The sequence below is a fragment of the Candoia aspera genome, chromosome 6 (genome assembly GCF_035149785.1).
Source record: "Candoia aspera isolate rCanAsp1 chromosome 6, rCanAsp1.hap2, whole genome shotgun sequence".
NCBI classification, from domain to species: domain Eukaryota; kingdom Metazoa; phylum Chordata; class Lepidosauria; order Squamata; family Boidae; genus Candoia; species Candoia aspera.
Genome location: NC_086158.1, coordinates 7,006,767 through 7,031,870, shown reverse-complemented (window position 1 = coordinate 7,031,870; position 25,104 = coordinate 7,006,767). Strand labels below are relative to the sequence as shown.

At 44.0% G+C, this 25,104-nt stretch overlaps 1 protein-coding gene across 2 annotated transcripts in view; it reads left to right on the top strand.

Moving 5' to 3' along the window:
• CHRD (chordin) overlaps positions 1 to 25,104 on the top strand; it is a 54,500-nt gene that overhangs the window by 17,194 nt on the left and 12,202 nt on the right. For both annotated transcript variants that reach the window (XM_063306358.1, XM_063306357.1), the window contains exons 6-18: positions 4,379 to 4,475; positions 4,809 to 4,950; positions 7,293 to 7,433; positions 8,832 to 8,914; positions 9,007 to 9,154; positions 11,237 to 11,343; positions 12,999 to 13,115; positions 13,334 to 13,490; positions 15,297 to 15,541; positions 17,670 to 17,783; positions 22,492 to 22,698; positions 23,078 to 23,171; positions 24,116 to 24,166. In XM_063306358.1, the coding sequence (XP_063162428.1) occupies positions 4,379 to 4,475; positions 4,809 to 4,950; positions 7,293 to 7,433; positions 8,832 to 8,914; positions 9,007 to 9,154; positions 11,237 to 11,343; positions 12,999 to 13,115; positions 13,334 to 13,490; positions 15,297 to 15,541; positions 17,670 to 17,783; positions 22,492 to 22,698; positions 23,078 to 23,171; positions 24,116 to 24,166 (1,703 nt within the window). The remainder of the gene's footprint in view (positions 1 to 4,378; positions 4,476 to 4,808; positions 4,951 to 7,292; positions 7,434 to 8,831; positions 8,915 to 9,006; positions 9,155 to 11,236; positions 11,344 to 12,998; positions 13,116 to 13,333; positions 13,491 to 15,296; positions 15,542 to 17,669; positions 17,784 to 22,491; positions 22,699 to 23,077; positions 23,172 to 24,115; positions 24,167 to 25,104) is intronic.

The window sequence follows — 25,104 nt, the reverse complement described above, 5'->3', positions numbered from 1 at the left end:
CAGACTCAGCCAATTATGTTCAAGACAAACCAAAGAATCATTGAATGTATGAGTTGGAAGGGACTTCAAAGTCAATTTAGTTGAACCCTCTGCTCAGTGTAGGAAGGCACATTAGGATCCTTGAGAGGTGGCCACCCATTCCTGGTTTTAAGAACTTCAACAAGGCAGAAGCTACCAATGGTTTAGGCCAGCGTTTCTCAACCTTGGCCACTTTAAGATGTGTGGACTTCAACTCCCAGAATTTGCTGGCTGGGGACATTTGGGAGTTGAAGTCCACACGTCTTAAAGTTGCCAAGGTTGAGCAACACTGGTCTAGGCTGACTATTCCACTGCTTGAAACAGTCTTCTCATCCTAATGTTCCTAATATTTCGCCTAAACTTCCTTCCTTTTAATGTCAACCTGTTTGTCCCTTACACTATATGTCGGGAAACCATGGAATTGACTCCTAGAAAGTATAGCGAGGGCTCTCAACAAGATGGTTTTAAAAAGGAAATAGTTTCATGAAGAATAAGTTCATTGGTGGTTATCATTATGTCTGGGTGGTAAAGAGCTGAAAGAAGATGTTATTATGGTTCCCAATCTTGGAGGAGGACTTCCCAAGATTTGCAAGCATGGGAAACATGATGGTGGTTTAGGTAGGCTTGGAATGGGTAACACCTCAAGGACTACTTTTGGGGTGCCAGGGTACCCCACCGGTTCCCCTCCTGCTGCTAGCTGCAGCAGTTACAGGATATCGCAGGTTTCTGGTGCTGTTCCTTGTTGGAAGTGAGCAATTTGTTTCTCTGCTGGCCAGGAAGAAGAAGCCAGGTCATTGACAAAGACAGAAGTTTTTACTCTTGTCTTCCTCCCAGCAAAGAAGCTCACTGCTTCCGTATTCATAAGAGATGGGGGAAACCAGCTGCATTTCCCAGAATCGCTTGAAGGAAAGGGGAAGCTGCAAGGTCTCACCATGTTCCAGTGCTCTAGCGGGTCTATTTCCGTCTCCCAAAATGCTGGCTGGGGAATTCTGGGAGTTGAAGTCCACACATCTTAAAGTTGCTGTGGTTGAGAAACACTGCTCTAGGACGTATCATTGATTCTTAAGGAAGGCATGAGCTTCTTCAGGGAATGAGATCTCCTGTGGGCCATGACCTCTTTAGATAAATGATGCCATGTGTGCGACAATGTCATGATGTGTGTGATGTCATCACAACTTGCCATGGATACATGGCTTAAGGTAAATTTGGTGTTCTGGTTTGTAGTTGCTTAACAACCTTTCAGCTTTCAGCCAAGCTCCCTTTCTGGATTCTCCAGAAGGGAGTGAACATAGCAATCAAATAGGCTGAGTTCAGCTTGGAGAATCCAGCTTAGCATTTTCTTAGTGGTTTAATTTCTTGAGTGGATTGCCCATTATATGCTCCCTTCAATTGGAGTATAATACTAATATGGGAGATATTCACCGGGGTCACATGTTACACTCAGTCATGGTTTGTTTTAATCATGGTTTGTTGACCAAGCCACTGTTGGCAGGGGTCACACATCACCCTAAATCATAATCCATGATTTACAGCTTGCAGTGACTGAGTTCACAAAACATGCCAAGCCAAACCCAAACCCAGACAAATCTTATCACAGCTGAGCAGAATACGTGAACTTATCCGGACAGGGAAAAGATGAATGCAAAACTCATCCTTGGGTTCAAGTTCAGCTTCTGTCCTTCCTGTGCTCCCGTTCTTTGTCCTTGGGCTCTATAGCCCATTCTAATAAGCAGCTGGTATTTCTCTAAATAACTTTACAAAACAGCAGGCACTGGGGAATCCCAGTTTGGATTTGCACCATATTCACCCCAGGCCCAAAGCACAGTTATGATAATGATGATTGAAAACAAATTGGAAGGCCAGGGAGGAGGGGAGGGGATGGGAAGTTGTCCAATAAACAAGTTGGGTGTTTTTATCCTCCCAGCCCAGCAACCTCAGCTTGCTCTCTCTCTCTCTCTCTCTTCAGACTGGGTTTCTTGAGGGTCTTTCTGCCTTGTGCTTGGCTGGAGAGGCGGGGGGGGGTGTTCACATTGATTGATTAACCTTCCCCCTTGCAATTATGAAATCTGCTTTCAGCTTGCTCCACGGGTTGAGCTGCACCCAGCCTCTCCAGTGCAGAGAGCCCCCCTCGTTTTCCAGGCCTTTGCATAGCCAAGTGATGACTAATTTCCAAATGTGTGCTCAGATCCCCAAAGCAGCCTTCATGGTTGTTATGATTCCCGACAAGGCCAAAACATGACAGCTTCTCAGATCTGGAGAAGGAGAGAAGCTCCCTCTGCCTTGGGGGTGGCGGGGTGGTGGTGGTGGGAAGAATTGTTTTTGGCTGCCAAAGGCACCGTTTCCTTTATTTATTTATTTATTTATTTGTTTGTTTGTTTAAAGTTTTGCACGGGCTTGGTGAGAGTCGGGGTGTGTGTGTTTTTGCTCTTAACTTTTTTAGGGGTGGTTTGGCCTCTCCAAAAGAGCACACAGTTTTTTTAAAAAAAATGGCTTTGATTTTCAAATTAGACTGGAAGTCACCCTGCAGTGAAGCTCAGTTTCCCGCTGAATTTTTTAAAAAAAGAAGCTTTTCGAAAATAAGTCCAGCAACTTCCTTACTGTAGGAAGGTGCTAGCAGGGAAATATTTGTTGGTAAAACCAAGGGTCTGATGCTGCAGTTCGCACATTTTTTTTTCTTTAATCCTTTCAATCGTGTCCAATTCCCGGAGCTGCCTGGACAAGTCCCTGCAGTTTTCTTGGCAAGGTTTTTCAGAAGTGGTTTGCCATTGCCTCCTTCTTGGGGCTGAGAGAAGGTGACTGGCCCAAGGCAATCCAGCTGGCCTTGTGCTAAGGCAGGACTAGAACTCAACAGTCTCCCAGTTTCTAGCCTGGTGTCTTCACCACTACATCAAGCTGGCTCTAAGTCTGCACAATACACTTACCCTAATTACCCTGAATTAACCCCCTTTCTGGGCTTGCATAATACACGGAATCATAAACTACACCAACCAGCTAGAGTCATTCAGCCCACTAAAGTGCAACAACACACACACAAACTGTCAAAAACATTTATTAACCAACTGGGCATGTTGTGTGAATGTATTTCCTAGAACTTTATCTGTTCCAGCTAATGTTATTTGAACACAGCCACTGCTTGCAGAGAGCATATTCCTAGACAGACAGACAGACAGACAGATAATAGCATTCTACAGGTATCATTGAAAATTAACTGGAAACATTTTTTAGAATAGTTAAAAAACAAATGGTATATTTACAATAATGCTTGGTGCCCAGCACCCTATCCCACATGGAGCTGAGATTGAAATGTTCAGGGTTCTTCCTTGGGGTTTTGGAGAGAGTTTAGATTTTTAAAATATTATATTACATTTTAAGGTTTATCTACCATTTTTATGTTATTTTCTGCCTTGAAATGGAGAAAAATTGAAACTCAGGAATGTTGTTAGAGGCAGCACTCAAGAGATTTGGGGGTCCCAAGAAGCCGATGCTAGATCATTCACTTCGTTTGCTTCCTCCCTGTTTGAGCTGTACATTGGAAAACAAATTCAGGAGATGTTGCTAAAAGATCTCATGGATCCTGTACACTATCGTTGCATGAGAACTAACTTGTGAAGGTGTCTTTGGATCTTCCTGTTTGCTTGGAGAAACTCAGACTAAAAGAAGAACAAAGAACCAGTATTTTTTTTTAATAATTTATACTGGAAGTTTTAACAGCAATAATAAGAACAAATACAAACTAAAATAGAACAGAGAAAATAAAAGCGAAAAGAGAGAAATAAAAGAAAAAAGCTAAAAGTGCAATAAGAAAAAAAGTAGAAGAAAGTAGAAAAAAAAGGAAGACATAAAGAAAGATATAAAGTGGCTTCCGATATTCTTCACAGCAGTTATAAGTACAATTATATTTTAGTCTCTCTCTAAAGTTTCATCATGATTCTCTTCTTTCTGTAATTTATCCTGTCTAATCATCAAAACCATAAATCACAAGTTCATTTTTTCATTTTTACGCAAAACGTCCATAAGGGGTTTCCAGTCACCAATAAATGTAGATATTGTCCTTTCTGAACAAAGAACCAGTATTGAAACAAAGATTTACATTATTTTTGGATAAGGTGACAACTGCTGAGTTACTTCATAAAATCAGTGCTTTGAAGATATTATTAACTAATCGTGGACCTGACTGAGGAATCTTTTGGTTTTCAGATGGCTAGCTAAAGAAACAAATGGGTGGCCGTTTTTAGTAAGTGATCTAAACACCCCAAAGTCCATCCTTGATGTTGGCTACTGTTTCTGGAGACCCCAAAAAAAGGAATGCTTCCGTTGTCGGAGTGCTAGATTCCGCTCACATCCTCTGCTTCTTGTCTAGGCTGAGCCAACCAATCCGAGTCCGTTTCCTGGAGCCGGATGGGACTGTCCTTTTTGAACATCCTGTACAACAGGGTACCATCTTCCAAAATGGTATGGTAAGTGGATTACAAAGATGCATCACTTTTGCATCCCTCCCATGTGGCTGATTTCCTGCATTACTGGAGCATCGTAGCCAAGAATCATGGATGAGAAATAGCCATGACAGACCTGTATTGTGAGTTATCTTATGGGAGGATCTGCTGTGTGGAAGACAACACCAAACCAAGACCACACCAAACCAAGACCACACCAAACCTCCTCCACTCTTTGAAATGAAGGCGCCAAACCTCATTCTACATCACCATCCCTACAGACTGGCAAATGGCCTGACAAGATGGTCTGTTTCTTCCTGCCTTCCTCCCCAATTCTTTTCTCTTCTTTTTTTCTAGATCTGTGGCATGTGGCGAAATTTGCAAAAGTCCTCCATCCGGCTGTTGAAGGTGGATCAGATGCGCATAACCCTGATCACCAAGACTCATCCTGCAGGGGAGATTCAAGGCCAAATTGTCAAGCATCGGGCCCTCTTTGCAGGTAATCTGTGGTTTAGGTAGCCAGAGTTATCCCATGGGACTATTTCAAGAGTGGGAAGTTTTAAACCTTCGAGTCACACAAAGAGATCTACAAACCTGGCTCAAAAGGTAAGATATCCCTAATATAGGACGTCATCCCAATCTGCTTGGACAACCTGGATAGGGATTGAACCTGACCTCCTCTGGGTTCATGGCTTTTCTTTTCTTCCAGTTGTAAAACTACAACTCCCAGAATTTCTAGCAGTTGGGATCTTGTTGCTAAGTATTCTGGGAGTTGCAATTCAAGACGCATGATGGAACCCAGAATGATGAAGGCCATGTTTGAATGCTGAATTTCAGGGTGTAGATTTGATTTGCTTGCAACCTCACTGGATGTGGAGGATTACAGAGAGGCCTTGAAAAAATATGTGGCAATTGTTAGGAAAACAGGAAGGTGTGAGAAGGAAACTCAAGAGTGCCCTGCTGTCATGAGTACTGATGGCGAGCAGGAGGGGGCCTCTATCCAGGGGGAAAAACGCATGCGTAGTACTGAGGAATTAAGCAGCCATTCAAAGAGACACAGATCAGGCCCGCCTTAGCTTTTGCGGTTTATATGTCTGGGTTTTTCCCACGCTTATTCAGTTTGTTAGGATTCTGTTTATGTAGCAGTAATAAACACTAGAGAACTACTCCTCGTCTCAGCGTGATTTCTGACTGTTAGGACACCTGCCTTGCTTCTCTTTGGTATAAGAGGGAGGGAAGAAGAAATCCTGCCAGGTTTTAAAGATTCTGTTATTATAGCCTATATCAATACAGTAGAGTTCTAGTATTTCTTGTGGTGTCTCTTTCCTGACCTGATTTTTCCTTAGGGCTGACGCTGGATTATTTTGGCTCACAAACTACCTTATAGGTCTGAGAACATGGGAATAGTCTCACAACTGTATATGCTACCCTGAACTCCTAAAAAAAAGAGAAAATAAGAAATATTACTATTAGTAGTAATACTCAAGATGAGTGTGACTCCTGGTGACTATGTGGATATAATGGATATACCAGGCTGTTTGTGTGGTTTTTTTGGCAGCAGTATGGAAGTAATTTGTTAGAGTCTTCTTCTGGGATATTTCCTGATTTCCCAGTCTAGCCTGCAGTCCTGGAATCCCCTGTTGATCTACCATTCAAGATCCAACCCTGCTTAGCTTCTGACCTATCAGAAGGTCAGCCAGATGCTTCTGCCTGGCCCACTGGCAGGAATAATGATACATTTAAAGCAATTCAATTATACTAAGTCTTTGTGAATGATTGGGTCAACTCTTCCAGGCGTTCTCTTCGTTAGAGCATGTAGAAAGCTGATCGCATAGGTCAGGGTTTCTCAGCCAGGGTTCCGTGGCGCCCTCGGGTTCTGTGAGGGGTCACTAGGGGTTCCCTGGGAGATCACAATTTATTTAAAAAATTATTTCAAATTCGGGCAACCTCACATTAAAGAGGTAAGTTTCATTCTTTATTTTCAGTTTAAGAACCCTGTTAATGCATACATACAGGCCTGCCCATGAAACGAATATAATAATTTTGTAACTTCTGGCCTATGATTGAGCCCGAATGGGCAGGGGTTCCCTGAGGCCTGAAAAATATTTCAAGGGTTCCTCCAGGGTCAAAAGGTTGAGAAAGGCTGATACAGGTTGTGCTCCAGGATGAGATGCCCTTCATGTGTCTTTGTTAATTTGGGCCAGAGCTCCACTGACCATTGACCTTTTGGCTGGAAAACATTTCCTAATCCATAGTCATCCTGAAAGGATCACTTAGTTCACCTCTTGACTAAACTCTTGGGCTCTTACCCCACTTGCCCTGTATTTGCCTCTGAGCTGTGGCTTACTGCTTTAGGTCATTAGTCATGCTTCAGCACCTTTCCAGCATTATCCCTTCTCTCACCTTTCACTGCAATGTAATGGAGGTGGTGCCTGAAAGTTAATGACTGTGGTTTTAACTGGATCAGGGTCCAGGCTGTCAAGTCTAACAGCTAGTTGCTGATTTCTGATCAGGTTCTAGAAGCTGGCTGCCAGAAATGGGCGAGTGGCTGAAATAGGCTTTAGTGGATCAGGGTGTGGAGATAGCTGAGATCTACAATTTAAGATATCTATCAAGTCTCTTGGAGCCATTCCATCAGTAGTCTGACCTGGTCAGCAACACTGAAGCTGAGGGTTCCTTCTACCAAGTTTTCTTTAATGCTGTTATTGTAGGAATTAAAATGCTGGAAGCTGAGTGTTAGTCATTATGGTCTTTATAATCTCACTTTGTAACCTCCTCCAGATATTTGAGCCTGCCACTGACGCCATCCCAAAATGGTCTTACTCTCTTCTCTTGTTTCAGAGACTTTCAGTGCCATCCTGACATCAGTGGACCCAAATCTCCTTAACATGGGAGGCATCGCTATGCTCACCCTGAGCGATACAGAGAACAATCTGCATTTTGTCCTGGTTACTAAGGGTTTTCTGGAGTCGTCAGACAAAAGTGAGAAAGGCCTCGGGGAGGCAGCAAAGTCATGATTGAAATTACCCTCATCTTGTCAGTTAAGACTGAACCAGTCCAGTCCAGTAAGAGTGGGTGACTACCAGAGTTTCGTGTGGGTTCTATATCACAAGGAGATGGTTAAAGACCAAATTTCAATGAAACTACCTTTAATGCCACTTTCATGAATTGTCAATCAATCCTAGAGAGAAAAAGAAAGATTCAATACACGCAGATACTATATTTGCAATTGCCTATTCTATTTTTAACTGCTCAACCTATAGAAGACCAAGCCTATAGATAGATAAGTTCTGAGCTGGAACATGAAGTATCCAATGGAAGAGAATCTCTGTAGCTCAGGGTTGAACTGTGGAGCCCTTGGTGCTCTCTGAGCTTGGCTGTTTTCTTGCAGACGTTTCATTACCCAACTAGGCACCATCATCAGTGCTTGTGAATGTGGGGTTTGCTCCCTGTTTATATACAGTAGCTTGTCCTGCCAGTGTTGGTGGGGTGTGATGTTCTCCTGGGTAGTTCCTTGACTGGGGTATTATTTTCTGTGTGATTATTTGTCTGGTGTTAACCCCTGCTTATCTGGGTGTTGGCTGCTGGAGGGGGTGTGTTCTGATCTTTTTCTTTCCTTCTTAGCTTTTTTATTGTCTGTTTTGAATGGTGTGTAAATGTGGTTTATCTCTATTAGATATAAATATAGAGATAAAGAAGATACAGAGATAAACCATATTTACACACCATGCAAAAGAGAATGCTTGAAGGCCCTCGAGCCACATTTCAAGAAACCTTTGCAAACACAAATCCAGAAGCAAGCTACAGAAGTATTGTGTGAAAAGGAGTGAAAGATTGCAGACATAATATATCCTTGTTGAACCAAGCCTAATTGTGAGAGTATGGCCAGGTTACAGATGTTGCTTAACCAGGTCACATAAAGGCTTAGAGCAGCCTTTCTCAACTGGGGTTCCATGAGAGGTTAAGATTGAAAGATGAATACATGTCCTTGTTTGAACTTTGCGCACAATGCTAGCAGTCACAGTCACATTGATGGAAATTTTTATGCACCACGACTCAGCTGACAGCCTGTTTCTGTTGTAAACATTGTATAATGTGGATTGTGTAGGTTAGAAATGAATTGATTCTGAATTTTTTGCAGTTTTATGCAGGGTTTCCCTAGACCTGAGAATAATTTCAAGGGTTCCTCCAGGGTAAAAAAGCTGAGAAGGGTTGGCCTAGAGGCTGTGGACACAGCCTCTAAGCTTGAGTACTGTTAATCTAGGAGGAAAAAAAATGGGCTGGAAGCAGAATGGCAGGTGCATATTGATGGGCTCTGGATGTTGCTTTAAGGACCAAAAAAGTCACTATTACATGGATGGCATCTCCACTTTCTTGTAGAATCTGACCGGATCCCTCTGAGGGTGCAAATCCTACACCAGGACAACATTCTGAGGGAGGTTCTGGCTAATGTCACCTTACAGGTAAGATGACATTATAAAACCCCTTTTGAGTGGCCTTTGGAACACTTAATGAACTGCTCTTTGCTGGCTTCCTTTTGTTATGTCACTCCCAGGATCCTGATTTTGCAGAGGTGCTGGCAGAACTGAGGAGTCAGGAGATGCACTGGCTGGCACAAGGACAGCTGACAATGACTGCGGAGGTGGAAGGTGGAGTCCGGCGCAAGCTGGCCGGGCACATCACGGTCCGGAGAAGCTGTGACAGTGAGTGGGGTGCTGAACTTCCTGGGGTATATTAATCCTGGCCACTCTTCTCCTTGCAGGGCTTCTTTAAAAAATCAGTTTTGTACAGTTAAAATAGTGTTTTTCAAACTTGGCAACTTTAAGAAGCGTGGACTTCAACTCCCAGAATTCCCCAGCCAGCTTGCTTGAAGATGGGCAATTCTGGGAGTTGAAGAACACATCTTAAAATTACCAAGTTTGAAAAACACCGATTTAAAACAAGAAGGAAGCATTGTAGCAACTCAGAGGTTTTTTTTCTTCTGCTTTGTGTAATACTAGATAAGTGGATCATTGAAAGGCACTAACAATATATTCTAAGAGTGACAAAAAGATTCGGTGTACCATTCATGTAACAAATTTCCATCAAAAAGAATTTGAAGATTTATCTATTTATTTATACATTTACTCGTTTATTTATAATGTGTTCAAACTGCCTCCAGACAAGACACAGAGGGTAACAGCAGTGAGTCTAGACAACAGTAAATACACAGAAATATAATGAAGCCTACATTAAATTAACGATTATATTTGTATCAGACTTACAGGTGGACCAGACTGGAAACACAACCAGATGAGCTAATTCTACTTTATTGTAAAGCTACATTAACAGTGTCTTGCAAGTCTGAAAGTACAGTTCTTCCCCACATCTCCTTTACAGCCCAAGAAACTAGGGAGGGTCCCTTCTGAGCCTCTTGCCCCATCCGCTATCCAGCTGCAGGCTACGCTGTCTCTTATCTGACTGTTCCGTGGGCAGCATCTCTTCGCCCATCTCCCAAGGTCATCCCCACATTCCATTACAATTTGCTATTACACATCTCGTGTTGGTCATTCCCACCAGTCAGGACCCAATGACCTTCTGGATCAGTGAAGTTTTTATGAGCTTCCAAAAGGCCAGAAGAATGAGGGCCACCCTGGTTCTGAGTGGGGCAAGCTGTCCCATGGGAGGAGAGACCCAAAGAGTGAGTTCCATTTGTCCTCCCTCCCACTTTGCCTCCCAACAGGTGGGGGATCTTTGAGAGGCATTTTCTGTCCACTCAGAAACTGCCTGGGATGGACCATCTCATAGAGGTGTATAGGACTTTATAGGTAATAACCAGCACCTTGAATTGCCCTTGGAAATGAGGCAATGCAGCCACCACAGGAAAGGTGTCACCTGACAGTAACAATGTTGTCCCATAGGCATGCCAGCTGCTAATTTGACAGTTCCAGATGGTCTTCAAGGGTAGACCCATGTAAAGTGAATCACAGCCTGTAGAGAGTAAGGAAGATGACCTTGATGGAGATATGCAGAGGGCTGAAGCATCTTTTCAGTCTGGAATGTAATGTCCAGAGAATGTCTGGAAGCAACTCAAACAAAAACCTCCCTAATTCATTGAACTATAAGAAGGAGGGGGAGGTACAGCACAATCAGACTTGCAAGATTGATGTCAGCCCCACTAGGTAGACCAGACCATGAAATCAGTTCTACAGAATGGCCAAAACTACAGTTATTGAGATTGGTTATAATAAGTCTGATTGTGCTGTACCCCATCCCCCTTCTTATACTCCAGTGAATTCTGAATGTTGTCTTGTTGCTCTGGACTTAAAAAATGTATCATCCCCTTTTGCCTAGGTAACCGTTCCTGCATCTCTCCATCAAGGTCATCTTCTTTTCTCTCTACATAGTCATCCATGTGAGAGATGATAAGGGCACGTGTGACCACCTTCAGGGCCTCTTCTTCTAAGTACAGCAGCAATCACCATCAAAGCTGGCAAAGGCCTTTCTGGCCACATCTTCCACCTTCTTTTCTAGCAAGAGACATGATTTTGGGAGGAACTCCAACTGTGAGCCTGTTCTCCTTGAGGGAACACAACCCTGTTGAGAGCAAAATTGGCATAATCCCAGAATCAGATGGTTTCTGAATGAAGGTTGGGAAGGCTACACTCCTGTGTGTGGGGGATAAGTCTGATTATTCAGCTTTCTGAGCATAATTTGCCTTTTTGGGGTGTGTTTGTGTAAATTTGGCTCACCTGCATTGTCATCCTAAAGACATCACTCCCCGCTCCCCCCTCTCTCTCTTCCAGCCATACAGAGTGTGCTTTGTGGAGGAAATGCCCTGACACCCACTCATACGGGAGCAGTGGGCTCCGCCAAGATTGTGCTACATGAAAATGGGACGTGGGAATACCAGGTAGGAAGAAGCATTTGCTGGGACGCCTGATAGTTTATACATGAGACTAGCAGGAGAGCGCAATCTAAGGCCCACGATGTCTTCTTACTTAAGTACCACCACTTGTTTTGCTTTTCATCACCTGTCGCTTTCATACTACAGATGCCCTAATTTATTTCAAAATAATTTTGAAAAATTTGGTTCTTTTTTGTTTTGTAGAAAATTATGATATAAGTATTTGTTGTCAGAGGTGTTGACGGATGTGACCGTTTTGTAGTTATGCGCAATGGCATTTCTTTTTAGTACCCTCTACTAAAAAGATACCTCATGAATTTCAGGCATTTCTTTTTAGTACCCACTATCTACAAAAGATACCTCATGAATTTCAGGAAGAGACTATTCCAGAGAATAGTCTTTTGTTAACATTTTTAAAGCTTTTGTTAACATTTTTTAAGCTTTTCTTTCGATGTTGCCGACAAGAGAAATGTGACCGACGAGAGAAATGGGAAAAGGAGCCATATCACGAGTACTTAATTTATTTTATTGAAGTTAAATTATTCAATACATTTAGCATTGTCCTTTTCTTTCTTCTGGCCCCACCTACTTTTTTCAAGTGCAACCTCTTATACCAGATCTAGGAGAACTGGGTTAGTTTTAACCTGGATTGGATTTCTGTGGCCCAGTAGGTTGCACCAAGCTAGGTACTCTGCATTATTTGGAAACCCCTCACAGAATATCAGAAAGTCCTCAGAAAAGGAATGCAAATTTGGCTGATCTTGAAAAAGCCAAGTTGAGTCAGACGAATGGGAGACCACAAAGGAATTCTAATCCTGTAGACCTTAAAAAAATTATTAATGAGTTTAACTGAAATAAAAAAGACTACAACAGAGATAGTAGAGTAATTATTAAAACATAAAAGTGTGAGTATGTATGTATATATGTATATAGCACTGATAAGCAAAATAAAACTAAAAAAAAGCATGTCCATATAATATTAATTCTGTTAAGGACTGTTGTATATTTTTATAATTAAATTTATAATGGATATATTTATATAATTAAATTTATAATGGATATAATTTATTCATTTAAGAAATTTCTATGGCTGCCCAGTTAGAGCATGGTCTGTAAAGCAAAGCAAAGCTGAAATAAGTTCATAAGCACAGTCACGGTTTCACTTAGCAACTGTTTTGCTTAATGACCAAGTTGTCAGTCCCAGTTGTGGTCGCTAAATGAAGACTCCCTGTAGACAGTTCAGCTAAAATGAAGACAAACCCTTGATAGGCAATCAGGAACTTGCAATTGTTGGCCTCTTCCAGACTCATCTGCTATAGATGAGTCAGGGGAACGTATAGAAGACATGACTGTATCTATGTAGTGACCCAAAATTGATCTTGACTCCAAGGAGATTTAACTCCAGCTTCTCCCCAGAAGCACCAGTCAGCTCCATCACAATAAGGAGGGAGATGCTGCATTAGCAGTGGCACAGCTAAGAGCATCGTCAGCCTGTTTCATTGCTGGACTGGGGACGAGGTGAAGGCCTTGTCATGGGGACACAGCAGAAAAAAAGTTGCTGCCAACTTTGGCATATGGGGAAAAGCACATAGACTCTTGAGAAGAAACATTGCTTGACAGTGTGGCTTTGATAACTCCTTTGGGGATATGCTTCTGTCCAGATCCAGGTGGCCGGGACAGGAAGCGAGGTGACTGGGGTCACGCTGGAGACCAAACCCCGCCGAAGAAATAAACGCAGCATTTTATATGATATGACCCACAGCTACAGGGACGGAATGGTGAGCGTTGGGCTGGCAGAACAGGGAAGATGGGAGGACTTGAGGATTGGACAGGCCAGCCTAAGTTGGCGTCAGTGAACGTTAGGACTTCAAAATGTGTAAAATGCATTCCCTTTTCTGCAAAAAGCAGTTTTTCTTTGCACAGGCTTGGGTTCACACTTACAAAGACCCAAGCCCTGTACATTTTATTCCCTCTCCCACCATCCTTGTTTTGTCAGGCCAGTGGGTCCTGGACGGAAGCCAACGGGCGCGATGCCCACATGTTGCTGCAGAACGAACTCTTCTTAAATGTAGCCACAAAGGCCTTTGAGGACGGAGAGTTGCGGGGGCAGATAAACTCCATGCTCTACAGCGGACTCTTGGCCCGTTACCAAGGTACCCCTACGCAGAGCGTGTGAAAGAGCCGAGCCAGGTAGCAGGAGAATCACCTGGTGCTTGGTTTTCAGCCTAGCCCAGCTCATCTCTAGCCACGTAGAAATCTGTTGCATATATATCTTGAACAATTAATAACAAAAAAATATTTTAAAAAAAGAAGGCAGGGAATCTGGGTGAAAAGAGAGAGGCATCAAGCTGGTAGAGGCAAGGAAGTCATTGCCACTGTTAAAAATCCTGTATGGTTTGAAACTCAGGTGGTATTTGAATACGGGGATCAAAAGAATTCTTAATATACAAGTTTTGAAAATGCAGTTCAGTGGAGAATAGAAGATGAATTTGCAAGTAGTGGTTGAAGAACAGACTGCGTTCAGACAACTTCCCCATATTCCCCATTTCTCAGCCTCATTGCTATTCTGTGTTTGTCAGGGAGAAGGCTGCGATGATGGTAGAAGCCATAGTTGATAGAACCATTTAGGTTCAATTCCATAGCCCCCAGGACTGATTGACTGATTGACTGAGTGATCATATTTGTATAGCCGCCCATCTCACAAGGAAGTGACTCTGGGCGGCATACAACACTCAATTAAAAAGAACCAATAAATACATATTAAACAATAATTAAAACGATAAAAACTATAAAACACGCACAGGATTCAGACTTCCCTTGTCTGTCCACTTCTGCTGACAACACACAGGCCCTTCTGTCCTTGGGAGCAGACCCAATTTATCTCAGCTTCTCCTCCTTTCTCAAGTCCCTGATTTTCTTTTACTACCCATTTGGCCCTACATCTTGTTCGTCCTCTGTACTCTTCCTTTCTCCCATCTCAAATTCTAAGGCAGTGTTCTCACAACACATTTAACCAAGTCAGTTAAAGAGGCTGCATTCACACAACATGCTAAGCTTGATTAGTATTAATCTTGGATAAGTTTTGTTGTGGGCGTGTGTGCTTCGCAGGGTTAGTTTATGATGCAATCATTATGTAAACCCAGAAACTGTCTTAACTCACTAGCTGGGTTGTGTGCTGTGTGAATGCAGTATGTTTGAGTTTTTAAACTCAATCACGTGGGTAATTTCCCCTGGATTGAGAACATTCTGATTGCTTTGTTCTTTAAAACAGTGGCCCTTCAACAGCCTAAAGTGCAAAACAGCAAAATAAATTATTTTGCCCATTTCAGTGTTTCCAGTGCCTAGATTTAAAAGTAAGACCCCCATGTGCAGGAACAGTTATGATTGGGAATATCATTCAGAAAAAATGACCTGTATGGACCTTAATTGAGAGCACATTCATTGGGAGCTGGGAGGGGGGAGTAAAAAGAGATGCATGTATTCCCCTTAACCTCTGCTCTGAATATCTAATGCTGGATGTTGCTAAAGGCAATTGCTTAGTTCTATAGCTACAGCCAGGCTTCTCAAAAGAAATCAGGGGTAGTTTGTTTGTTTGTTTGTTTACCAAATTTTTATCACCGCCCATCTCCCCTTCAGAGAGGGACACTGGGTAGTTAAGTTAGAGCTGTGTTTTTCAAACTGGGCAACTTTAAGTTGTGTGGACTTCAATTCCTAGAATTCCCCAGCTGGCTGGGGAATTCTGGGAGTTGAAGTCCACACATGTTAAAGTTGCCCAGTTTGAAAAACACTGGGTTAGAGGGCTTCAGATGTGCTGCAGTAAGGCCTGGTCAGTACAGCAATTGGCTATGGATTATGGGAGATCTGAGCCAAAGCCTCTGGAGGGCATCAGGGTGCCTACCTTTGTAATACACCATAAACTGGCACTCCTGGGTATGTGACTTGTGTCATTTGTCCTGCAGAACTTCCCATCCCTCTGGCTGGCCAATTTGTGTCGCCTCCAGTGCACACAGGCTCTGCTGGGCATGCCTGGGTGTCCTTGGACGATCACTGCCATCTGTACTATGAAATTGTGGTCGCTGGCCTGGGCAGAGCAGACGACGGCACCGTTAGTGCTCACTTGCATGGTTTTGCCGAACTGGGTGAGATTCACGAGAGCAGTCTCCTGGAGCACAGGCGACTGTTGAGAAGTTTCTATGGCACGGAGGTAAGGTGCTAGGAGGGGCCCTGTGGGGAGGAAATGCTTTGTCACACAGTTTTCATACTTAAGGGATCACTGCCGTAAGGTTGATGGAGCTGCTGACCCTAAAAGCACAGGCAGAGAATAGTTCTGTTGTAATGGTCTATGGGAATGACCTTGGGAGGCAGAAGGAAGAGGTGCACACTAAGCATCAGTCAGATAAGAGGCAGCTGAGCCCACAGCAGGAATGGGGGCATGGCAAGCATCTCAGAAGGGACCCTCCCTAGCTTTTTGGATTGTGAAGGCGAAGAGGGAGGGATGTACTTTCAGACTTGCAAGATTCTGTTAATGCAACCTTACCATAAAGATAGGGCTAGTACTCCTGGGTGTCCTTCTTGTCTGGACTCCCTTGCAAGGCTGACATCTATCAGGTAAAGGATGAAAAGCCATCTCTTGGGACACTTTAATCTGGATGCTTTAATTTGAGTTTCATGGTCATTCTGAATCCTGTGTTATTTATGCATTGGTAAGAACTCTACTTTGGAGTCAGCTGCCTTGGAATAGCCAGCAAAACAGGAAGGCCCTCACCATATATTTTGAGCTTCCACAAATATCTGGCGGACAGCCGTCGGAATCAGGAAAGCAGAACAGAGGGGTCTTTTTGAGGGGGGGAAACCGCTGCTTGCAAATCTACAGCATGCTAGCTTTGGGGTCCTCTCTGTTGGGTGGCATGTGATGTTACTGCTCAGAGGAGTAAAAAGCAAAGACATTCCACGCATTGTCTGCCGAGGCAATTCCCAGTGCGAGTATTCAGTGAATCTCTGGCAGAAGACAGAGGGGGCCACGTTTCCAAACTCAGGAAAATGGAGAATAGATTCCCTTCTGACAGTACCCGTTCTTTGCTTGGGCTACATACCAAGAAGGAATTCTCTGAAAATCTTATGCAAGCTTGCAGTCCATTATACTGAGAGCAGCTCATTAGATACATATTGTTCTCTGTTGTTATGAGCTGTGCATTCCCATACACACACAGACACACACACACACCCTCTTCTTGCAATCATCAGCTATCACTGAAAGAGCCACCATACATGGTCAATGAGCTGCGCTTGGTTTGGAGAGGCACTGTAGTAAAATCTGTGGTGCAAATTAGGATAGTTATCTGGGATCCACCCTGGGGATGGCTGTAGGGACAGGACAGAGATTCCCCCCACCTTTAAAAAAAACAACAAACTTCTGGCTCTTGGACCAGCTGCCTAAACTTTCAGATAAAGCTTTTTCTATTGGTTCCTTCTATAAACTAGAAAAAATGTAGCTTAGAACAGTGTTTCTCAAACTTGGCAACTTTAAGATGTGTGGACTTCAACTCCCAGAATTCCCCAGCCCATCTTAAAGTTGCTGAGGTTGAGAAACGCTAGTATGGGGGCAAAAAATCAGAAGGCTAGCGCCGTTTCCAGCTAACCCATTTTATTAAAGGGCATAAGCTGCATCTGCATCTGATGAAGTTTGCTGAAATTCATGAAAGCTTGTGTCTTTCTGTTGTTGTTGTTAACCTGAGCTGAGGGTGTAGCATGTGGTGTCAATTTCTTTGAACCCAGACTCACTGTGAATATGACTGATTGTAAGAGGAATGACCAAATAAAAGCAAATCGTTCCACAAGATGTAACAAGTAATAATGCTTACTTGCTAGATTTCACCAGTTTAGAAAACTCAAATATGTTTCTATTAAACATGGCAACTGCTAAAACTTGAGAGATTTCTTTGTTCGCGGTAGATAAAACTCTTTTTTTCACAAGACCATTATGGGAAGCAAAACATTTGATTAAATAGATCTGGTTCAGACCTGGTCATGGTTTGCAAGGTTGAATTTTGCCCAGGTGGAACATATACTACGATATATTTATTTAGCTTTGCAAACTGCCTGTCAAGAAGTGCTCTGTGTAACTCAAAAGCTAGCACTTCCATTTTTTTAGAAAAAAAATCAGCCATGAAAAGCTATAGTTCTTGCAAATGAATAATTCACTGCAGCAAGATTTATAGGATCAGGTGCCCAGTCCCATCTGGGCACGGAATTGGTAAGTAAGAAGAAGAGCTAGGATTGAGATGGATACACTGACCTGGAACTCCATTGATGCACTTTTCTCTCCCCCTTAGGCCCAAGGAGTGGTGAAGGATCTGGATGCAGAGCTCCTTCACCACCTAGCTCAAGGCACAGCCTTCTTGCAAGTGAGCACCAAGGGGAACCCCCAAGGAGAGATGCGAGGCAAGGTATGTCCTGTTTTTTAGCTACACAAGGCTCTGATTTCCAAACCATGCTTTTGATGGATCCACAGATGCCTTTTGAGCAGGTGAAGAGTGATTTTCCCCTTCTTACTAGGCTTTAACAATAGGTGGTCTCCAAACACACTTGGAATTAGGGAGGAATCGTTTCAGATCAAAAAACACTTCTTCTCTGCTGAGATGAACCTATTAGAAATTAATTGCTGCAGGTGTACAGATGCAGATTTAGTCTACAGAAAAGACCCCAGAGTGATATGGAAGTAGTCCTCAGATATCTGAAGGGTCGTCATCCAGAAGGGTGGACTTATTCTCTGTTGCTCCAAAGGGCGGGACCAGAACTAATGGGTCAAAATTACAGGGAAGGAGATTCAGGCTAGAAAGGGGAAGGAACTTCCTCACTTTATGAGATTTCAACCCTTGGAACAGTCTGCCACACGATGTGGAAAGTTCTCCGTCACTGGAAGCCTTCAATCAGAGACTATATGGTCATCTGTCAGAGCTGTTCAACTCTCCTGCCCTGTTCTGAGCAGGAGGTTGGACTAGAGGACCTCTTAAAGTTCCCTTCCAATTTTGTGATTCTATAGTATGAACCAACTGGTCTTCTTGTCTTCATATCAAAGATATGGAAGTATGACCACTGGCCATAACTTATAGGGCAGTCATAAGAACTGCTGAGATTAGATATGGGAACTACTCTATGTTGGCATATTATTAATATCTCTTTATATGTTCATGGTGTTATGTTGTACTATTTCTTTATTAATATCGGTCCTACTGCTGGTAATGTTGATTGAAGTAGGTTGCTTTAGCAATAGTACAGGCCTTCTCAACCCCTCTAAAGGGGTTCCTAGTTGCAAAAAACATCAGTAGATCATAGATTTAATATCCATTCTCCTCCCCTCTGGTCCCCTGCCTATTCCTGGAGTGTAAGTTGCATTTACACTCCATGCTTCATCCTGGTTATTGAACTAACCCATTTTCTGAGTTGCAAATCACATTAAGCCATAAACCATAACATAACCACATTAAACTGTAGCATAACCACATTAAACCATAAAGTAACATACAGGTAGTCTTTGTTTAGCGACTGCCTCATTTAGCAACCGTTCAAAGTTACGACAGTGATGAAGAAGCAACTTTATGACCATTCCTCACATTTACAACCTTCGCAGGTCTGTAAAGCAAAGGAAAGCTGAAGTAAGATCATAAGCACAATTGTGGTTTCAACCAGCGACTGTTTCACTTAATGACCAAGTTGCCGGTCCCAATTGTGGTTGCTAAAGGAGGACTACCTGTAATAGGCCGGTTAACATGACACAGTACACCCAAAACAGGTGTCTGAGGTGTTCTTTGCCTGCCTATGACTTTTTAGTCATCTTTTGGGTTTGTAGCAAACTTCTCAGGGGTTTGGCCTCCAGCAGGAAACTCCAAAGTCTGCAGGAGATAAAATTCATATGGCTGCACAGAACCTTCCAGAGACATTGCCCAAGTTATTCTGGGGGATTTTCTCAAGGAAGAACTTCAGAGTCTTAAAGAACTTCAGGTTCTTCTCCCGCTCATTGTCCCAAACCTTTCTCTGGCCATGTCTCTGCCAATCTGTGTCTTTCTAGGTGGCCCGAAAGGCCTTTGGCTTAGCTGGCTGGGGATGCTGGGTTCAGAAGTCGCTCCAACAGTTGAAACAGAATTCCGCTTGATTTTAGCACAAAGATTTCCCAGAGCCACGATTTTTGAGGAAATGTAGAGATGGGGTGTGGCAGGGTTGATGCACCCTGTCAAAAATGGTGCTACCAGATCTCTTCTGATCGATATGTTGAAATGGGAATGCAATGACTAAACCAGAAGGCAGAGCTGAATTTTTATACCAGGTTAGATTCTCAAAACTCTTCCTTCCGAGGAGGTGGACACAGTTTGAAAAATCAGTTTTGAGCGGGCCCTCTAAACTGACGGGGATTGAGGTCACAGAGAGAGAATTTAGAAAATTACTCTCTTTCTCAGCTAGTGGGAGCATTTAGAAGCATGGCTAGCTGCCAAGGGTTGCTGCGTGCCAAAATCTTAAATTCTACATTGTTTGCATTCCTAATAACTGTAAGTAGAAGCATTGCTGGCTCCCCAGACAGATGGAAATTCTGCGGGTGAAGCTTTTCTTGGCATGGAAATGAAATAATGAGGAATGCTGCATTTATTAAGATCGTTGTTTACATAACATTGCATGGCATAGAAAGTTTGCTGGGGTGAAAGGGAGCAGACAGCCCTTTCTTAGCTGGAAAGGTAAGAGAAATTGCCACCGTCAATCATACGATTTGTAGCTTGCTTTTTTAAAACCCAGTTTTGCTTCCAACCTTCACATGCTCTAAATACGTTTTTTATTTAAAGTTCTGAGCAGATCCAGAAAAAGGTGTTAGCAGATTCTGATTGTTCATGTGGTAGAAGAGGAAAATGACCAGAGCAGGGTTTCTCAACCTTGGCCACTTTAAGACGTGTGGACTTCAACTCCCAGAATGCCCCAGCCAGCACCGCTGGCTGGGGCATTCTGGGAGTTGAAGTCCACACGTCTTAAAGTGGCCAAGGTTGAGAAACACTGGACTAGAGATTAATGGTACTAATTCTATCTCATTTTAATTCTGCAAAAATGGAATGGCAGCATTTGGCTGACCCTGTCTGGGCTTGGGAGCTAAACAGGCTTGGATTTGGATGGGAAACCACCTGGAAATGCCAATCCTGGGAGCAAAACATGCAGTCGTTAAGCATCATCCTCAGCAGAAGGCAACGGCAAGCCATTTTCATGCTACAGCCAGGAAAAACAGGATGGCTGTGTCCATCGGGCGAGCAGGCTTTGAGTTCACTTTCCATGAACTGAAATTCCCATTTTGGGGAATGCAGTCACAGAGGCATGCTACTCTCAGGGCATGCCTGCTCCCCACTTGAGCTTCTGGCTTTGACGTGAAAATGTTGAGAATCCAGGGAGGCTTCCTCCTGAGCGCTAACCCTCCCCTCGTAGCTCCTCCTGGCTTCCTCTTCTCTGCCTCTCCTTTTGCTGACATGCCTGGGGCCCTTGATGGAAGAGGGATTTGTTGCCAACCTGATGCTGTGCACGAGAACTTAATGTGAACCCAGTGCGGAGGACGTGCTGCATTTCCAAGAAGCGTTTGTCACAGTCTCTGCCAGGGGCAAAGCGTTTCTCGGCTGCGCTTGGCCGCAGCCCCTTGCCAAGCCCTCTCGCCACCTACTCTGCTGATGCCTGAACAGAGACTCTCCATAGCTGGGATATTTGCAAAGGCAGATATTTTGTCTACCACATAGCCTTGTCCAGGCTTGAGGCCAACGTCGCCAGTGGCTTCCCAGAAACTGTTCGGCTGGAAGGCGGCAGAACCCTCTTGGCATAAGATAACAGTGCCAGGACGTGTTTTCCCTTCAGCGGTTGCTAAATGGCCAGGATGGAAGGGAGCTGAGCATTGCCATCCCGGGCAATTCTGCAGGAAATTGGTTTATTCGTCTACTTGCTGGATTTATCCCCTGTCTTTCCTCCAGGAGCTCAAAACAGCATACATTATTTATTTATTAGCATCCCCTTTTCCAGTGTTGCTTTCCCCAGAACAAATCTGTGAAGTAGGCTGAGCTGAAAGAGAGAAGCTGGATCCAGATTTTTAGGTTTTGCAGGAAGAGCAGTTTCAGTGGAAAGATATTTCACTGGCCTGGGGTATAATGGGTAGGCAGCGTGTCGCCCGTGGCAACATCTCCTTTTATTATTATTTTTCCCTTCACATTCTTTTAATTTAAGGAAGTATTTTGGGAGACTCTGACCTGCTGCAAAGGGGTAGCTTTTCGCATCTTCCTTTCTCCCAAGATTGCCTTGGGGCCTCACAAATGTTCCATAGGCAGCATTTTTAGAAAATTAAGAAGGGGAACTTGGTTTGTAAGTTTTCCCTGGAAAAAGTAGAGAAACTTTCCTAAATAACCAAACTGATACCTCTAGGACTGCACTGAAAAACTGCAGAGAGCCCCCTACATTTGGGAAGGGAGCGGGGATGAAGCTTAGAGGCACCGCTTCACTGCAACGGTGCCTTTTTGCAATAGCCTCCCTGTAGAACGTGCCCCCTCCTGGATAGCATTAGGAAAATGATGATTTTTCAGAGCTTTCCTAAGGCTTTTGGAGAGTTTTTATTGACCTGGAGCAGTGTTTCTCAACCTTGGCCACTTTAAGAGAGGTGGACTTCAACTCCCAGAATTCCCCAGCCAGCTTGCAAGACCCAACCCAATCTTTAGTTTACAGTTTCAAGTTTGGTGCACATCCAGGGCATAATTCATTCAATAACCAGGTGGAGAGAGTTGTGCAAACACAGCCAGTGAACCTCTCTGAACCATTTGGTCTTCTTAGATTGCTCCTGTTTTCTAGGGCAGACCAGTGTTTTTCAAACTTGGCCACTTTTAAGATGAGTGGACTTCAACTCCCAGAATTCCCCAGCCAGCAAAGTTTGAAAAACACTGGCCAAGTTTGAAAAACACTGCCTTAGACTTTCAAATCCAGTGCCTTTCAGGTAGATTTGATGGCAAGTCTCATCATTACGATTCATTATGGAAAATTTGGTTTCGCTTTCCTTTGCCTCTTAGCTGGCCCCATCCCTATCCATATGTCCAACTGCTCTACCCATATTTGCCAAATCTCAGCTCACTTGTTTAACAGCCACTGTTCTTTTAGGTTCACATTCCCAACCAATGCAAGGTGGGTGGCATCCAGCTGGCCTCCAAGGATATAGAGGATGAACTTGTTGGAGAACCAAGCCCCAAGAACCCCAAAGGGTTGAAGAAAGACCCCAACTCCTGTTTTTTTGAAGGTCGACATCGGCCTCATGGCTCCCGCTGGGCCCCGGACTATGACAAGAAGTGCTCTGTATGCAGCTGTCAGGTAGGTGGAAAGAGAATGGCGTAACGTGCAGTCATTGCTTCCTGGAAGAACTGAAGCATCCCAGCACCTTGCTAGAAGGAGGGTTTTGTGTTTGGGTTCCCATCTATGCCGTTGTAGGAGTCTGGGTTTTTATTTTTGTATTTTTGCTTACTTCAAAACATGGTAAGCCAGGTTTTCTCTGTTGGGGGACATCCTGTGCATTCTCTTGAGTGGAACAGCTCAAAATGTCCAGTGTTTTAAGCACATATGCAAATACTAAATGTGGATGCTGCATTGGTTGCAAGCAAGCTCAGAGTTAGAACAACTAACTGCACCTTCCTTGCCCGTTCTAATCGTCTTCCTTCCGTTACCCTTTTTCTGTCCCCTTCCTGTTCCACAGAAGCGCACGGTGATCTGTGATCCGGTCTTGTGCCAGCCCCTCAACTGTTCCCGTCCGGTGCACCACAGCCATCAGTGCTGCCCTGTGTGTGAAGGTAACCTGGGCGTGGCAGGACTAAATGTGCAGATGGGCGGCTGGGTCTCTGTCGGATGCCCTGAGGATAGGCAGAGGGACGCAGGTGAAGAGGGGAGCATTTTCCATGGAGCAGATGTTCTTTTCCAGGGCCAAGCAGCCTTTGGGAGCAAACAGTCACATTTGGGAATTTAAGAACAAACGGGAGGTGCTGTTGCAAAGTATCTGCCAGGGATTTGCCCAGGCACGTCACACTACCCAATAATTACTGTACTAATTTACCTGACACCTGCTCTGCCCACTTTCAGGACCCTCCCTCCTGTTCTTGCTTGCCTTTGTCCTTTTGGTGGATGAGCAGGCACATTTCCAAACGGAGCCCCAGACTCCGGCCCCCTCGTCCTTTTTGCCTTCTAGCAAAAGGTTGCCCGTTTTCAAGCCTGGAGCTGTCCTTGGAAATAAAGAGGGTCTAGAGGCTGGTGCTGTGTTTTGACCCATGGCTGCTTCCATTTCTGGAGAGGGAGGGAGTGGCATAGTTATATAGACAGGGGAAAGGAAGGGAGAGAGATGGATGGGTGAGAAGGAAGGAAGGGGAAGGGAGTTAGGTAGGTGGTGGACAGAGCCTGTGTAGACCAAGGGAAATATCCACAGGTACATTGCACCATGGACATTATCCCAGGTAGAAAATGGATGCCTGCACCTTAAAGCCAGAGGTTTTATGTACAGATTTCTGTCTTTCTACAGCTTAGCGCACGCAATTCAGTCTTAGCTGGATAGGTGGTGGTTCTGGACTTGACATGGAATGGTGAGAGGGCAACGCCCCACTGGGAAGAAGGCTGGGCCAAGCGGCCCAAGGAAAGCCTGGGAAGAGGGAAGCACCCGTAGGGAGTGTAGCTGTCCCAGTCGCGGCTGATCCTGTATTTTCCCTTCTGTCCGTGATGCATATGTACATCCTCTCTTCTTGAACAGAGGGAAACGAAGAACAGAAAAGAGCAGAGAGAATCCGAGACAGCAGCGAAGGTAAGGGAAAAGGCGGAGCAGCTGAGTTGGTGGCCCCCCTGGCAGAGCAGACTGCAAATTCTCTTTAGGCTTCAACAGTCACACCAGCCACCAAGGATGCAAAGAGCGTTTGTACCCATGCCAAAGAGCCCTTGCAGAAATCCTGGGGGTGTGGCGGGGAGGAACTCAATCGTTGCTCAGGGTCAAGCTGTCATCAGAGTTGATTGGCTGGGATACGGGATGGCCAATCGGCAGAGGTCACAGGATTGTATCTTGGCTGGTCCAATTCACCTTCATATTCCGATGCTTAGGCTGGGTTTTCACAACATGCTAGGCAGTAAACCCAGTTTAACAAAACATGGTTGCTAAGTTCAAATGAGATAAGATGTCATGAGTAAGGATGGCCAGCAGGGGGCTCCCATCCAGACTGTTAAGCGCATGCGTAGCACTGAGGAATTAGGTAGCCATTCAAAGAGACACAGATCGGGACCGCCTTAACCTTTGGGGTTTATATGGCTGGGTTTTTCCCACGCTTCTTCAGTTTGTTAGGATTCCTGTTACGTCCAAGCAATAAAACATTAGAGACCAGTTCCTTGTCCCAGCGTGTTTCCTGGCAGTTAGGACATAATAGATCCAAATTAAAAAACAGTGTCATGTTAGGGCTTTACATGATGGTCTAGTTCACCCAACGTGCTAAGGTCATAGGTGGTTCCCACAACCCATGGAACCATGAACTGCCAACCCCAGTTTAGGCTGGGCTAATGTGCGAACCTAGTCTCAGATGGCTGCTTAACAAGACTTCTTTTATTTTGTTGAAATGTAGTTAAATTTCTCTCCCCATTCCCCCTTCTTACATTAATCTGTTTTTATTGTTATTGCTATTATTTCCATTTTCTGGTTGCCAGCTGCTTGAGTGTTATTGTTGGCGAAAAGGCAGGATAAAAATTTAATAAATACTG